This window comes from Triticum aestivum, chromosome 2D (assembly GCF_018294505.1).
Source record: "Triticum aestivum cultivar Chinese Spring chromosome 2D, IWGSC CS RefSeq v2.1, whole genome shotgun sequence".
Taxonomy (NCBI): Eukaryota; Viridiplantae; Streptophyta; class Magnoliopsida; order Poales; family Poaceae; genus Triticum; species Triticum aestivum.
In genome coordinates, this window is record NC_057799.1 from 573,089,437 (window position 1) to 573,106,774 (window position 17,338).

The 17,338-nt window shown below is 48.5% G+C and overlaps 1 protein-coding gene across 1 annotated transcript; it reads left to right on the forward strand.

Moving 5' to 3' along the window:
- Positions 1–452: 452 nt before the first annotated feature.
- Positions 453–4,905, forward strand: LOC123054601 (BAG family molecular chaperone regulator 1). Its single transcript, XM_044478403.1, has 4 exons — positions 453–919; positions 2,601–2,857; positions 3,536–3,682; positions 4,493–4,905. Exons 1-4 carry the CDS (start codon positions 658–660, stop codon positions 4,634–4,636), a joined length of 810 nt encoding a protein of 269 aa, XP_044334338.1. The 5' UTR covers positions 453–657; the 3' UTR covers positions 4,637–4,905.
- The last annotated feature ends 12,433 nt before the right edge of the window (positions 4,906–17,338 follow it).

Sequence of the window (17,338 nt, forward strand, 5' to 3'; positions counted from 1 at the left end):
TGGGAGCACATGATAGGTCGGCATACTAGGGAGAGAGTAGGAGGGTTTACATGGAAAATGCGATCATGGTTGGATCAGAACCTTGAACACGATGACGAGGAAGGCATCTTACAATCGTGCGGAAGTATGTATTCCGTGCTCAGGTTTTCTGATATCGAATAACATATATTCCGCGCACTCTAAAAGCGGAAGTGTTTATTGGGCTTATGCAAAACAGAAACAAACATGATCCACACACAAATACTTACCTGGCCATTAACAGATGGAAAGGCACGAGAAAGGCAAGAAGGTTGTCAGCTAGCTAGCCTGCAAAGCGCAAATGTTCATGGGTGGCCATGACAAAACCCCAGGGCGGCTTTATTTGCAGAAACCAGCTTGGCCGGCTTTGGGAGCGCCACTCGCGGGGCCATGTTAATTGTGGAAAACCCGGGGTGGCTCCGTGCTTTTACGCGCACAAACAGCCGGCAAGCAAAAAGGAGAAGCGCGTCCGCCTCGTGCGTGCGTGCCCCCGTCCCCCCGCACTCCCTTCTCCCTCCCTCCCACGCGACGCGACCGCCCGGAGCGGCACGGCGCCACACCGACCACTAGTTTCTCCCCACTCCCCACCTCGCTGGCCTCTGCTTGAGTGCTCCGGGGAGGCCGGCTGGGGCGCGGGCGATGGCGAGGGTGATGCACCGGTCGAGCTCGGACGGCGGGTCGAGCAGCGGGTGGTCGGAGGCGGCCGCGGCGGCGGCGGGGGAGGAGGAGAGGGCCGGATGGGAGGTGCGGCCGAGCGGGATGGTCGTGCAGGCCCGGGACAGGGGCGCCGACGGCGCCGCGGCGGGGGTGCCGCCCAGGCCGCCGCCGCCGGAGATCAGGGTGCGGGTCAAGTACGGCGCCGCCACCCACGAGGTCGCCGTCTCCTCCATTGCCACCTTCGGTCAGTATTTATCCCGTCGCCTTGTTGAGATTCCCCCCCTTTCGCTAATAATCTCCTTCCCTGTTCGTGGCCGGGTTAGCGAGTAAGTAATTAGTGCCTTGCTTAACTGCGGCTTAACTTTCCTCTCATCGTCGCCGTCGTTTCTTCTGCGCGAGACACGAAACTGAAATTTGCGCTGCTAATTACTTTGAATTACTTTTGGCTTGCCTTCAAACTGTTTGTTAATTATGTGAACAAAGTGGCCGAGATAGTCGTAGTAATTTTATGCTTAACTTAATCACGTCGTCCGCGAAGTTTTGACGTTTGGCATACGGCATGAAAACGCGTGCAGGCCAATGGGGGAGTTCGTGGCCGCGGATAAATTAATCAAAAATAAAGATAGTCCACCTATCGAATTTATCAGCTAAATCCGTCCTATAAAAAATGGCCATGAGTTCCGGCCGTGCCGCGTGGAGGATTGAATGCCGCCGCGATGATACTACAGCGAGACATCCGCCCCTGCCACCATTTTTTTTCTCTTCTTCCGATTATTTTACAAGGAAGGAGACGAAATACAGAGAATAATTTCGTACAGAGCCCGTGATTTCTTGATCCCTGAGAAGAGCAGAAATTATTTTTTAGTAAAAGGGTGCCGCGCTCTCCGACTTCATTTCGTTAGCCTAAGGTCTTTGCTTCCCAGCAAGTTTTTTTTTAGCAGAAATTCCATGTCCTGAGTTTGGTACCGCGAGAATTTAACCTTTTTTCCAGTGATAATTAGTAGTAGTATAGTACGTTCCTAGATTACTCTGCTCAAATATATCTAAAAAAAGAGATTACATTCTGCTAACGTAGGCTTCAGTTCCCGAAATCGTACGACCTGGATTCCTGCGTGCCGTGGGATCCCGGCGTCCATTGGCCGGGCTGCAGCCCCGACGCACTTTCAGATGCAGCGTCGTGCAACGTGCAGGCCAAACTTTGGTTGGGGATTACGAGGCTAAATCGACCGACCAGATTTGCTGTTAAAACCAGTTCGTCGCTTTGCTTTTTCACCTTTGCCTGACGACAAGGGCTGACGGGCAGTGACAGCCAGCGGCGAAGCGGAGGCCGATCCTGGCTGGCGCGGGACGGGTCCGCGTGTACGGCGGCCTCATCGGACGGCCAGCAGCGGCTGGGGCACGGCCCGCTTGTCCCGTTGCACCGACACCTTTCCGCCACATGATGGTGCTAGTGTTACTGTTGGGAAAATAACTCGGAGGCGCTGCCCACCACGTTCCAGTCCCATTCGTCGAGACCCACGTGTACTTGTGTATTTTGAAGAAAAATATGATGGGGAGTAGGGAATGCCATGGTAAAAATAGTCCATACTTCAAAAAAATCGAGCTGGGAATTTAGATATCTGCCGCACCACATTGTCTGTCGCTGCATTTCGCGATCCACAATGGCATGGCAGGCCTGGCCACTGGGATTCCGAGAATCTGGTCCGCAAGTGGCGCTGTAAATCCGTGTCAGTGTCGTCAAGAACTACCAAAACGTCCCAGCAGAGCAAAAGTACCACAGGGCAATGCCACACCAACTCTGAATCAAAATGTTGTTGGGCAGCGAGTGGCACGACGATCCTGCAATAATCAGCTGTGATGTGCAGTAATTTTTGCTGGTTCCGTACTGATTGGTTTGTTGGTGGCGGATGGTGGTGACCGCGCAGGTGAGCTGAAGAAGGCGCTGGCGCCGAGGACGGGGCTGCAGCCGTCGGAGCAGCTGGTGACGTACAAGGGGCGGGAGCGGAAGAACTCGGAGTTCTTGGACAGGTTCGGCGTCAAGAACAAGTCCAAGCTGGTGGTGTCCGAGGACCCGGCGAGCCTGGAGCGGCGCTACATCGAGCGGCAGAGGAACGCCAGGATCCAGAACGCCAACCGCGCCATCGGCGCCATCGCCCTCGAGCTCGACAAGCTCGCCGATCAGGTACGCACACACACACAAGCAGTTCACATACTACTGTTTTTTCTTCCACCATACCATCACCGACGATCGATCACTGACACAACGAGCTGTTCTTGACAGTCAATAACAGTTTACCGTATTTAGAGCCTTAGAGGTGATCTAGCGGTGGGTAAAAATGGGATGCTTTGTCTTTTTAGGCGTGTGATTAGTTGCAGTCTCTGCATCCTAGAAGGGAATTAGTTGCAGTCTCAGTGCGTGTGGCGTCAGGCACGCAGTGACGCAGGCATGGGACGGAAGCGGAATGCTGCTGCCGCATTCGCATTGAATCGCATGTCAGGGGAATTAGGTGAGCAAATTGACGCCGCGGGCTCGTCCAAGAAACAGAGTTGATGCTTCGTGCGTGGCTGTCGATGGATCGATCGATGTGGTCATGTACTGATGTGGGCACCGGTGAAATTTCCGTCGGCAGCAGCATGGTCCCGGAGTAGGGTTCATTCAGCGTAACCATCAGGATTCCGGCATTACGACAGGAATCCATCACTCCGTCACTGACAAGTGACGAGTAACAAGGATGCTCTCCTCACTATCATCATTGCTGCCCGAAGCGGCCGGTGCCTGCGTCTGTCGTCCCTTCCTCTGATGCTGTGATTCTGAAGCTGATCGGATGTTAAAAAATGTTCTCTTTTCTTGTGGCACCAGGTGACGAGCATCGAGAAGTCGGTGTCCGGCGGGAGCAAGGTGGCGGAGGTGCAGATCACGACGCTGATCGAGCTGCTGATGCGGCACGCGGTGAAGCTGGAGAGCATACCTGCCGACGCCGACACCTCCTCGCAGAAGAACCTCCAGGTACCCCCACCACACACCCTACATCCACTGCACACGGATCAGGTTTAGTAGGGGCATCGTGCCATTGGTTCTGGTACAACTCTCCCCTTCGATGAGGGCAGGGTGGGGCTGTCGGCGTCTGCGACCCGCATCATTGCGTCTGCAGGTAATGCAAGCAGTGCCATGACCAGCGGTGCAATGCGAGTGTCGACGCGGAATGCAACGTGTGGGCGAGTGCCCTACATGCCCCCCGGGACGGTCACAGGCTCATTGGCTCCTTTCTGGAGGACACGTACGTGGTCCAGTACAGGCACAGGGAAAAACTCCACCTCGACACCTTTCCCCTGTTGCGAATGTTAGGTAGATAGAGCCCTTGGATGCCAGCCTAGCCGATCCTGGAGTGTACCCTGAACCTGAGCACGTCGCATGCGGCCTGGTAGCTTCTACTGATCGTGTTAGCAGCAAATCATCTTAGTTAAAGGGGATGAATGTGCTCCCTGACCATGCTGTACAAAGAGTAGATGACAAGAAAGGTAGATTGCCATGGAAGTGGCGCAGGCTGTTGGCTAGGTCACGAGCACAAGCAATGTGAGACTGAGACCAAAAGTCTGGGCCTCAAACTTTCATCATTTATCTGCGATGATACCTTCATGCCACCTCGAGATTAGAACGGAAAAGCTCCTTTACTTTCTGTTCCGATGATAATGACATGCGGATAAACAATTTGAGCGCAAGCTTTTATCCGTGTGGTGTTTGTTGGTGCAGCCATGAGTGTGGCGCAGCCCAGTGTCTTGGAGAAGAAAGGTGATTTGATTCTGTTTTTGTTGGCAGGCGAAGCGGGTGCAGAAGTGCGTGGAGGCGCTGGACGTGCTCAAGGTGTCCAACGGGCGGCTGCAGACGGTGGTGGTGACCACCAAGTGGGAGACGTTCGACAGCAGCCCCCCGGTCACCACCAAGTGGGAGATCTTCGACTGAGTTAAGCAGCAGCAGCAGAGATTTTTCTTTATACAGAAGAGTGTCTATTTTCGTGCCGTCAGTTTTGGTGTCTTGTTCCTTGCCCATTATTCGTTTTTGTAATCGCGGTGAGCTGGTTTAGGTTAGTAGGTCGCAGCAGGAGGACCCCGGATCCCACCGTTTGTTTCGTCTGTTTGTAATCATCGTCGTCGTCACACCCGCTCGATTGATGGACGGATCTCACTCCAATAAACAGCAAAGCAGCACTGTTCTTTAGTGTGCTCTCCAAAGTGCAGTGTGTACTGATGAGCACTGATGGTGTGGAGATTTGTGCGGGAAGCAATGGTTGATGGGTCTCACTCGCCGAGAAGCAGATGGGATTATGTCAGTCTTTCGCGCTAGCACTGTACTAATGGCGCCGCGCCGACGAGACCAGACACGGCTTGGCGGGTAGCACGTTGGCCGGCCCACGCGATTGACGGTACGGGCGCCGCGGGAGGGAAGGCACTGCCAGTGCCATGCTGCCGTGCCCGCTAGGCAAAGGAGAACGTCTCCGGTACGGGACCCACGAGGCGACCGGCGAAGCCCACGCCAAACAGCGCCGGGTGGCAAAATTTCATGTTTTGACCCTTTTGGGTTACTTTAACAGGATCTGACCCCGTCCGAAAACATTTCAAGATCTGACCTTTTTCCTACCGCCAGGGGAAATGGCGGTAGGGTTGAACAGGCTACCGGCGTGGCCACCGGTGATAGGGCAGCAGCCACCGTCAAACTGCCGTTTGTGGGGTCTAACGACCCTACCGCCAAGGCTTACCGCCGAGGGGGGCGTCGGTAAGGTGTGGCGTGCCAGCGCTGGAGCACGAGTTCTGTGACAGAAAACTGGCAGATTTGTGCGGTAGGTTTACATACCCTACCGCCACACCCGACGGCGGTAGGGCGTGACTGGCGCAGCCTGCATTCTGTGACTGAAAAAGGGGAACGCCGTGCGGTAGGATTTCACATCCTACCGCCATGGTGCCTAGTGGTAGGGTCCTCACCCACTTTTTTTAACAAGAACGTGACTATTTCAATTACAACTATAAAAATAGTGTTTGCATATGATAGATAAACACACAACAGCAAAATAGTTTTTGCATATGAAAATGTGATGACCTCACACACTATATATAGCAGATTGACGCATCCAATAAGTTCAAATATCAAATAGGTTCAACATAGTCAAAAGGTTCAACATAGGTTCAATAACACAAAACCGAGTAGTTCAACATGGCACAACTAGTATAACTAAGCAAGTTCAACATGGCACATCACTCTAGTTCCTCCCCCTCCCCCTCTTGGCGGCACGCTCCTCATATCTCTTCAAGCGGCCTTCGTCCGACTTCTTCGGGCGACGACGAGGAACTGGTTTCTGAAACGGTGATGGACTCTTCCAGTCGACCTTCGAAACTTCCCCTCTCTTCTTCTGGGTTGGCTGAGTCGGTTGAGGTCCGTCGTCGTCGTCGTACTCCTCCTCATCATCACCTCCTTCGTCGTACTCCTCTTCTCCCTCTTCCTCCTCGTCCTCTTCTCTCTGATCATCTTCTTCCTCGGACTCGTCAACAAGGCGAGACGACGAGGCGGCATGGCTCGAGGAACCTCCGCCGGTGTTGCTTGATGAAGCTAGGGAACGTGTCGACCCACCAGGAGGAGGAACATGCACGTCAACAGAGGTAGCGCACCCAAGCATGCCCGCTAGCTTGCGGCAACGGTTCATGATCTTCTGCAATAACAAATATAGTAGATAATGGCTTGGATCAGGTTGTTGTCAAATTTGCGATTGCTCGAATAGAATGCTATGAGGCTTAAAGGTAAGTTACCTTCATCGCTTCCCTCAGCTTGTTGTTGTTGGCGAACGTAGTATTTCAAAAAAATTCCTACGATCACGCAAGATCTATCTAGGAGAAGCATAGCAACGAGCAGGGAGAGTGTGTCCACGTACCCTCGTAGACCGAAAGCGGAAGCGTTTATCAACGCGGTTCATGTAGTCGTACGTCTTCACGATCCGATCGATCCTAGCACCGAACGTACGGCACCTCCGTGTTCAGCACACGTTCAGCTCGATGACGTCCCTCACACTCTTGATCCAGTTGAGGCCGAGGGAGAGTTCCGTCAGCACGACGGCGTGGGGACGGTGATGATGAAGTTACCGGCGCAGGGCTTCGCCTTAGCACTACGACGATATGACCGAGGTGTGTAACTGTGGAGGGGGGCACCGCACACGGCTAAGAGAAACTTTGATGTGCCTTTGGGGTGCCCCCCTCCCACGTATATAAAGGAGGGGGGAGGAGGAGGCCGCCCAAGGTGTGGCGCGCCAAGGGGGGGACTCCTACTTGGACTCTCGGTCCAAGTAGGATCCGGCCCCCCTTTCCTATTCCCACAAGGAGAAGGGGGGAAGGAGGAGGAGGAGGAGGAGAGAAGGAAAGCCCCCCCCCCCAACCCTAGTCCAATTCGGTTTGGGCTTGGGGTGCGCGCGCCTCCACCTAGCTGCTGCCTCCACTCTTCCACTAAGGCCCATGAAGGCCCATTAACCCCCGGGGGGTTTCGGTAACCTTCGGTACTCCAGAAAATACCCGAAACACTTCGGAACCATTCCGGTGTCCGAATATAACCTTCCAATATATCAATCTTTATGTCTCGACCATTTCGAGACTCCTCATCATGTCCATGATCTCATCCGGGACTCCGAACAACCTTCAGTCATCAAATCACATAACTCATAATACAAATCGTCATCGAACGTTAAGCGTGTGGACCCTACGGGTTCGAGAACTATGTAGACATGACATAGACACATCTCCGGTCAATAACCAATAGCGGAACCTGGATGGTCATATTGGCTCCTACATATTCTACGAAGATCTTTATCGGTCAAACTGCATAACAACATACGTTGTTCCCTTTGTCATCGGTATGTTACTTGCCCGAGATTCGATCGTCGGTATCATCATACCTAGTTCAATCTCGTTACCGACAAGTCTCTTTACTCGTTCCGTAATACATCATCCCGCAACTAACTCATTAGTCACATTTCTTGCAAGGCTTATAGTGATGATCATTACCGAGAGGGCCCAGAGATACCTCTCCGATACACTGAGTGACAAATCCTAATCTCGATCTATGCCAACTCAACAAACACCATCGGAGACACCTGTAGAGCATTTTTATAATCACCCAGTTACGTTGTGACGTTTGATAGCACACTAAGTGTTCCTCCGATATTCGAGAGTTTCATAATCTCATAGTCAGAGGAACATGTATAAGTCATGAAGAAAGAATAGCAATAAACTAAACGATCATAATGCTAAGCTAACGGATGGGTCTTGTCCATCACATCATTCTCTAATGATGTGATCCCGTTCATCATATGACAACACATGTATATGGCTAGGAAACTTAACCATCTTTGATTAACGAGCTAGTCAAGTAGAGGCATACTAGGGATACTCTGTTTGTCTATGTATTCACACATGTACTAAGTTTCCGGTTAATATAATTCTAGCACGAATAATAAACATTTATCATGATATAAGGAAATATAAACAACAACTTTATTATTGCCTCTAGCTCATATTTCCTTCAGTCTCCCACTTGCACTAGAGTCAATAATCTGGATTACATAGTAATGATTCTAACACCCATTGAGTCTTGGTGCTGATCATGTTTTGCTCGTGAGAGAGGCTTAGTCAACGGGTCTGCAACATTCAGATCTGTATGTATTTTGCAAATTTCTATGTCTCCCTCCTTGACTTGATCACGGATGGAATTGAAGCGCCTCTTGATGTGTTTGGTTCTCTTGTGAAATCTGGATTCCTTCGCCAAGGCTATTGCTCCAGTACTGTCACAAAAGATTTTCATTGGACCCGATGCACTAGGTATGACACCTAGTGCTTCCGAAGCAGCTATGTACTCTGCTTCACACGTAGATCCCGCCACCACGCTTTGCTTGGAACTGCGCCAACTGACAGCTCCACCATTCAATATAAATACGTAACCGGTTTGTGACTTAGAGTCATCCGGATCAGTGTCAAAGCTTGCATCGACGTAACCATTTACGACGAGCTCTTTGTCACCTCCATAAACGAGAAACATATCCTTAGTCCTTTTCAGGTATTTCAGGATGTTCTTGACCGTTGTCCAGTGATCCACTCCTGGATTACTTTGGTACCTCCCTGCTAAACTAATAGCAAGGCACACATCAGGTCTGGTACACAGCATTGCATACATGATAGAACCTATGGCTGAAGTATAGGGAATGACTTTCATTTTCTCTCTATCTTCTGAAGTGGTCGGGCACTGAGTCTGACTCAACTTCACACCTTGTAACACAGGCAAGAACCCTTTCTTTGCTTGATCCATTTTGAACTTCTTCAAAACTTTATCAAGGTATGTGCTTTGTGAAAGTCCAATTAAGCGTCTTGATCTATCTCTATAGATCTTGATGCCCAATATATAAGCAGCTTCACCGAAGTCTTTCATTGAAAAATTCTTATTCAAGTACCCTCTTATGCTATCCAGAAATTCCGTATCATTTCCGATCAACAATATGTCATCCACATATAATATCAGAAATGCTACAGAGCTCCCACTCACTTTCTTGTAAATACAGGCTTCTCCAAAAGTTTGTACAAAACCATATGCTTTGATCACACTATCAAAGCGTATATTCTAACTCCGAGAGGCTTGCACCAGTCCATAAATGGATCGCTAGAGCTTGCACACTTTGTTAGCACCTTTTGGATCGACAAAACCTTCTGCTTGCATCATATACAACTCTTCTTTAAGATATCCATTAAGGAATGCAGTTTTGACATCCATTTGCCAAAGTTCATAATCATAAAATGCGGCAATTGCTAACATGATTCGGACAGACTTAAGCATCACTACGGGCGAGAAGGTCTCATCGTAGTCAACTCCTTGAACTTTTCGAAAACCTTTCGCAACAAGTCGAGCTTTGTAGACAGTAACATTACCGTCAGCGTCAGTCTTCTTCTTGAAGATCCATTTATTCTCTATGGCTTGCCGATCATCGGGCAAGTCAACCAAAGTCCACACTTTGTTCTCATACATGGATCTCATCTCAGATTTCATGGCCTCAAGCCATTTTGCGGAATCTGGGCTCATCATCGCTTCCTCATAGTTCGTAGGTTCGTCATGGTCAAGTAAGATGACCTCCAGAACAGGATTACCGTACCACTCTGGTGCGGATCTTACTCTGGTTGACCTACGAGGTTCAGTAGTAACTTGATCTGAAGTTTCATGATCATCATCATTAGCTTCCTCACTAATTGGAGTAGGAATCACTGGGACTGATTTCTGTGATGAACTACTTTCCAATTTAGGAGCAGGTACAATTACCTCATCAAGTTCTACTTTCCTCCCACTCACTTCTTTCGAGAGAAACTCCTTCTCTAGAAATGATCCATTCTTAGCAACAAATATCTTGCCTTCGGATCTGTGATAGAAAGTGTACCCAACAGTCTCTTTTGGGTATCCTATGAAGACACATTTCTCCGATTTGGGTTCGAGCTTATCAGGTTGAAACTTTTTCACATAAGCATCGCAGCCCCAAACTTTAAGAAACGACAACTTGGGTTTCTTGCCAAACCACGGTTCATATGGTGTCGTCTCAATGGATTTAGATGGTGCCCTATTTAACATGAATGCAGCCGTCTCTAAAGCATAACCCCAAAACAATAGCGGTTAATCAGTAAGAGACATCATAGATCGCATCATATCTAATAAAGTGCGGTTACGACGTTCGGACACACCATTACGCTGTGGTGTTCCGGGTGGCGTGAGTTGCGAAACTATTCCGCATTGTTTCAAATGAAGACCAAACTCGTAACTCAAATATTCACCTCCACGATCAGATCGTAGAAACTTTATTTTCTTGTTATGATGATTTTCCACTTCACTCTGAAATTCTTTGAACTTCTCAAATGTTTCAGACTTATGCTTCATTAAGTAGATATACCCATAGCTGCTCAAATCATCTGTGAAGGTCAAAATAATGATACCCACCGCGAGCGTCAACACCCATCGGACCGCATACATTAGTATGTATTATTCCAACAAGTCTGTTGCTCGTTCCATTGTTCCGGAGAACGGAGTCTTAGTTATCTTGCCCATGAGGCATGGTTCGCAAGCATCAAGTGATTCATAATCAAGTGATTCCTAAAGCCCATCAGCATGGAGTTTCTTCATGCGCTTTACACCAATATGACCTAAACGGCAGTGCCACAAATAAGTTGCACTATCATTATTAAACTTATATCTTTTGGCTTCAATACTATGAATATGTGTGTCACTACTATCGAGATTCAACAAAAATAGACCACTCATCAAGGGTGCATGACCATAAAAGATATTACTCATATAAATAGAACAAACATTATTCTCTGATTGAAATGAATAACCGTCTCGCATCAAACAAGATCCAGATATAATGTTCATGCTTAACACTGGCACAAAATAACGATTATTCAGGTCTAAAACTAATCCTGACGGTAGATGTAGAGGTAGCGTGCCGACGGCGATCACATCGACTTTGGAACCATTTCCCACGCGCATCATCACCCCGTCCTTAGCCAATCTTCGCTTAATCCGTAGCCCCTGTTTCGAGTTGCAAATATGAGCAACAGAACCAGTATCAAATACTCATGCGCTACTACGAGCAGTAGTAAGGTACACATCAATAACATGTATATCAAATATACCTTTCACTTTGCCATCCTTCTTATCCGCCAAATACTTGGGGCAGTTCCGCTTCCAGTGACCAGTCCCTTTGCAGTAGAAGCACTCAGTTTCAGGCTTAGGTCCAAACTTGGGTTTCTTCACTTGAGCAACAACTTGCTTGCCGTTCTTCTTGAAGTTCCCCTTCGTCCCTTTGCCCTTTTTCTTGAAACTAGTGGTCTTGTTAACCATCAACACTTGATGCTCCTTCTTGATTTCTATCTCCGCAGTCTTTAGCATCGCGAAGAGCTCAGGAATTGTCTTATCCATCCCTTGCATATTATAGTTCATCACGAAGCTTTTGTAGCTTGGTGGCAGTGATTGAAGAACTCTGTCAATGACACTATCAACAGGAAGATTAACTCCCAATTGAGTTAATTGATTGTGGTACCCAGACATTCTGAGTATATGTTCACTGACAGAACTATTCTCCTCCATTTTGCAGCTGTAGAACTTATTGGAGACCTCATATCTCTCAATCCGGGCATTTGCTTGAAATATTAATTTCAACTCCTGGAACATCTCATATGCTCCATGACGTTCAAAACGTCGTTGAAGTCCCGGTTCTAAGCCGTAAAGCATGGCACACTGAACTATCGAGTAGTCATTAGCTTTGCTCTGCCAGGCATTCATAACGTCTGGTGTTGCTCCTGCAGCGTGTCTTGCACCTAGCGGTGCTTCCAGGACGTAATTCTTCTGTGTGGCAGTGAGGATAATCCTCATGTTACGGACCCAGTCCGTGTAGTTGCTACCATCATCTTTCAACTTAGTTTTCTCTAGAAACGCATTAAAATTCAAAGGAATAGTAGCACGGGATCTACAACAACATAGACATGCAAAATACTATCAGGTACTAAGTTCATGATAAATTAAAGTTCAATTAATCATATTACATAAGAACTCCCACTTAGATAGACATCCCTCTAGTCATCTAAATGATCACGTGATCTAAATCAACTAAACCATGTCCGATCATCACGTGAGATGGAGTAGTTTTCAATGGTGAACATCACTATGTTGATCATATCTACTATATGATTCACGCTCGACCTTTCGGTCTCAGTGTTCCGAGGCCATATCTGCATATGCTAGGCTCGTCAAGTTTAACCCGAGTATTCTGCGTGTGCAAAACTGGCGTGCACCCGTTGTATGTGAACGTAGAGCTTATCACACCCGATCATCACGTGGTGTCTCGGCACGACGAACTGTAGCAACGGTGCATACTCAGAGAGAACACTTAAACCTTGAAATTTAGTGAGAGATCATCTTATAATGCTACCGCCGTACTAAGCAAAATAAGATGCATAAAAGATAGAAATCACATGCAATCAAATAAGTGATATGATATGGCCATCATCATCTTGTGCCTTTGATCTCCATCTCCAAAGCACCGTCATGATCCCCATCATCACCGGCTTGACACCTTGATCTCCATCGAAGCATCATTGTCGTCTCGCCAACTATTGCTTCTACGACTATCGCTACCGCTTAGTGATAAAGTAAAGCAATTATATGGCGATTGCATTTCATACAATAAAGCGAAAACCATAAGGCTCCTGCCAGTTGCCGATTACTTTTACAAAACATGATAGTCTCATACAACAATTTATATATCATCACGTCTTGACCATATCACATCACAGCAAGCCCTGCAAAAACAAGTTAGACGTCCTCTACTTTGTTGTTGCAAGTTTTACGTGGCTGCTACGGGCTTCTAGCAAGAACCGTTCTTACCTACCCATCAAAACCACAATGATTTTTCGTCAAGTGTGCTGTTTTAACTTTCAACAAGGACCGGGCGTAGTCAAACTCGATTCAACTAAAGTTGGAGAAACAGACACCCACTAGCCACCTGTGTGCGAAGCACGGCGGTAGAACCAGTCTCATGAACACGGTCATGTAATGTCGGTCTAGGCCGCTTCATCCAACAATACCGCCGAATCAAAGTAAGACGTTGCTGGTAAGCAGTATGACTATTATCGCCCACAACTCTTTGTGTTCTACTCGTGCATATAACATCTACGCATAGACCTGGCTCGGATGCCACTGTTGGGGAACGTAGTATTTCAAAAAAAATTCCTACCATCACGCAAGATCTATCTAGGAGAAGCATAGCAACGAGCGGGAGAGTGTGTCCACGTACCCTCGTAGACCGAAAGCGGAAGCGTTTATCAACGCAGTTGATGTAGTCATACGTCTTCACGATCCGACCGATCCTAGCACCGAACGTACGGCACCTCCGTGTTCAGCACACGTTCAGCTCGATGACGTCCCTCGTACTCTTGATCCAGTTGAGGCCGAGGGAGAGTTCCGTCAGCACGACGACGTGGCGACGGTGATGATGAAGTTACCAGCGCAGGGCTTCGCCTAAGCACTACTTCGATATGACCGAGGTGTGTAACTGTGGAGGGGGGCATTGCACACGGCTAAGAGAAACTTTGATGTGCCTTTGGGGTGCCCCCCTCCCACGTATATAAAGGAGGGGGGAGGAGGAGGCCGGCCAAGGGGGTAGTCCTACATGGACTCCCGGTCCAAGTACGATTCGGCCCCCCCTTTCCTATTCCCATAAGAGAAGGGGGGAAGGAGGAGGAGGAGAGAAGGAAAGCCCCCCAACCCTAGTCGAATTCGGTTTGGGCTTGGGGGCGCGCGCGCCTCCACCTAGCTGCTGCCTGCTCTCTTCCACTAGGGCCCATGTAGGCCCATTAACCCCCCGGGGGGTTCCGGTAACCTCCCGGTACTCCAGAAAATACCCGAAACACTTCGGAACCATACCTGAAATCATCTTGCATATCTTTGAGGTTTCTCTTGTATGCTTCATCCTCCGCCTCCTGAAGTGATGCCATGTCCGCTTCCGTTCATCGTGGCCTCAGACGCAGACGAAACTTGATGCCATCGTCATACCAATTCATGCGCCTCTCATACACATTCCAACAAATGCCTGACCTCTCCCTGTCTTTGTGGAACGTCCTCTCCTCCCACATTGTCACAAAAGACTTGTGCTCGTCAGCCCAGTCCACTATCGACTGAGAATACTGCCTGCTCTTCCTACATAGGGGCATAACAAACAAAAAAACACAAAAGACCATAAGAACATCAAACCTAAAGAAAGCACGGTAAAGCGATGGCAGGACATACTTGTGAAGGTCGTAACCGCCAGTGTCGTGGGGCCTTGCCGGTGGTGTGTGTTGCAATACGCCAAATTGTGTGGCCACGCGCTGTGGTAGGTGCCATTCGACGGCATACACGCATATCAGCGGGACAATGCACCGGAAGAGAAGGCGGTCCTGCTCGCACATCTCATTCAGCTCGAACCCCCAAGCTCTATCGTGGTACGACCACCAGTTAACCTATACAAAGACTATTTAGCAACCCTGAAAGTATAAACATTTAAAACTAGCTCGCTCGTTGGTATACCTGAAAAGATGTCAGGTTGTCCAGCTCGTTGGTGAAGGCCTTGTACATCGCACTTCCCTTGCCCAAGAAGACTTTAACCGTGTCCCAAGAGTAGGCGACGGTAGGGTATCGAGCACTGTCGCCATCCTCCATCCACTCTGTCCGTGGCTGTTTCTCAGGGCAACCAAGCGGCAGCCGCTCCCAACTCCAAATCGAGAGGGCCCAGACACACCCACACATCCCAGATGTTTTCTCGGTCCTCTGCGTTGCGTCATCCAGCTGCAAACAACAATTGATGATCAGATGACATAATTTGAAGCATTTTAAAGTAGCACACACATAGGTGAGATATATGACGTCTTACCGAACGGTAAGGTACGGGAGGACGGCGGACCCCCAGCTGTACCTTGCATGCCAGTCGTCCAGGAAGTCCAGGTACATCCATAGGGCGTTGTCCCCCGAGCAGTCAGGAAAGACCACCTCTGTGAGAAGAAACCACAGGTAGGCCCTTGCATACTGCTCCACGGTCCTCGGATCTGCATCTTGCGGGCATTCGACCCGGTGGGTTAGGAGCCATGACAGTGCTACACCGGATGTTCGGTTACTCTTTATGGGAGGGCACTCGCCCATGAGGGCGGTAACCCTCCGGCCAGTTCTTCCTATCCACGCGCCTAATGAGAGCATGGCCCGTGATCGGTAGGGCCGTGATCATGGTGAAGTCCTCGAGCGTCACCGTCATCTCACCACATGGGAGATGGAAAGAGTCCGTCTCGGGCCGCCAACGGTCCACCAACGCTGTGAGAGCCATGTGGACAAGCGTCGGCGGCGTACGCTTGAACTGAAGCACGAAACCCAAGAGCCCGACTCTCGTGTAATATGGCTCGTAGCGGTTGTCGTACTTCATCTCTTTGACCTTGGTGTGGCCCCTCATACGTAATGGCGGAAGCATCTGTCAATGTGCACACGAAAATAGTTAGAAAAAACTTTTGAAAAGGCAAAATTGTGTTGCAAGACGTTGATCAGTGCTATTTACCACTCCGTTCTCGATGTAACGGGCACGATGACCGTTGTCGAATGCCGGGTCAAGCATAGTGTAATTAGTGCCGATCGCCGGACCAATGGGGGGCCTCCTGAAACAAGAACAATTTGTTATCAACATATAATTATATCATATTAAACCGTTCAACTAACATCAATCATACCATATTCAACAAATGTAAAAAAATACTATGAATATGAACTACGGTTCATCTTCAAACTAGTTAATCTATCCTTTCATTCCATTATATCACATTAACCAATCATATTCAACCATTCAACTAACATCAATCATATCACATTAACCAATCACATTCAACCATTCAACTAACATCAATCATATCATATTCAACAATTGTAAAAAACATATATAAAGATTAACTAGGTTCACCTTCAAACTAGGTTCATCTTCAAACTAGTTAACAAATCCAACATATTCAACCACATCACCACATCACCTCATCAATCATATTCAAACATATTTAGCCACATCAAAAATCAATAAATAATTCAAAAAAAATTAACATGAACTAGGGTTCATCAACTATATAAAATAGGCTCTATCATAGTGAACTTCAACCACATCACCGCATAAATCATATTCAACTACATCAAACATCATATTACTCCTAACTAAACAAACCTAAAAACAACAAAAATCAAAATCTACTAGATGAAATAGGGTTCATCTTGTGCCAAATAATGCGTCGAATCGAAAGCTTCTTAACTAAAACGAATTGGAGGGATTGAGAGAGCTTACTTTTCTCATTTCAGAGCCATCTCGATTCGCAAAAATCGTTGACAAACGAAGAAGATCAGATGGGGGAGTGGAGGGGATGAGAGAGGGCTTCCCCTCTCTGTTCTTGCGGGCGGCGGCAGGGGGGAAGAAGATGGAGGCTGGGTTCGTGGGTGGGCCCCATGAGCCGGCCCCTGCGGGCTTATAATGGTTCGACACTTACCGTCAAAGGACACTGGCGGTAGGGTTGCAGTACTTACGGCCGGGTGACCTGGCGGTAGGGTTGACGGCAGGAAACGGCAACCGTTTGGCGAGGCTGACATGGATAAGTGGGCTACCGCCGGATCCCACGGCGGTAGCCTGTTCAAGCCTACCACCATGGTCCCTGGCGGTAGGAAAAAGGGTCAGATCACGATTTTTTTGCAACTGGGGTCAGATCTCGATGAAGTTACCCAAAAGGGTCAAAACATGAAATTATGCCGCGCCGGGCATCCCATGTTCCGCTCAGTCAAGGGGGCGTGCACATCCCCCATGTGCGGAAGGAAATAAACTTGCAGAACAAAGGCAAACATGATCATGCGTGAAATGCGTAAAACCATCGTAATCGTGTCCTAACTAGCAAAAAAATCACCACAATTTGAAATCTTGACAAAACGCACCGCATGCTACCATTGATAGTGCCAAAAAAACACTGACAAAATTTTGAGCATATTTTGACGTGGCAAAGTGTCCACGTGGCCAGAGAGGTGACGCCACGCGTTAACGGCCGTAAAAAGCTCGGTTCG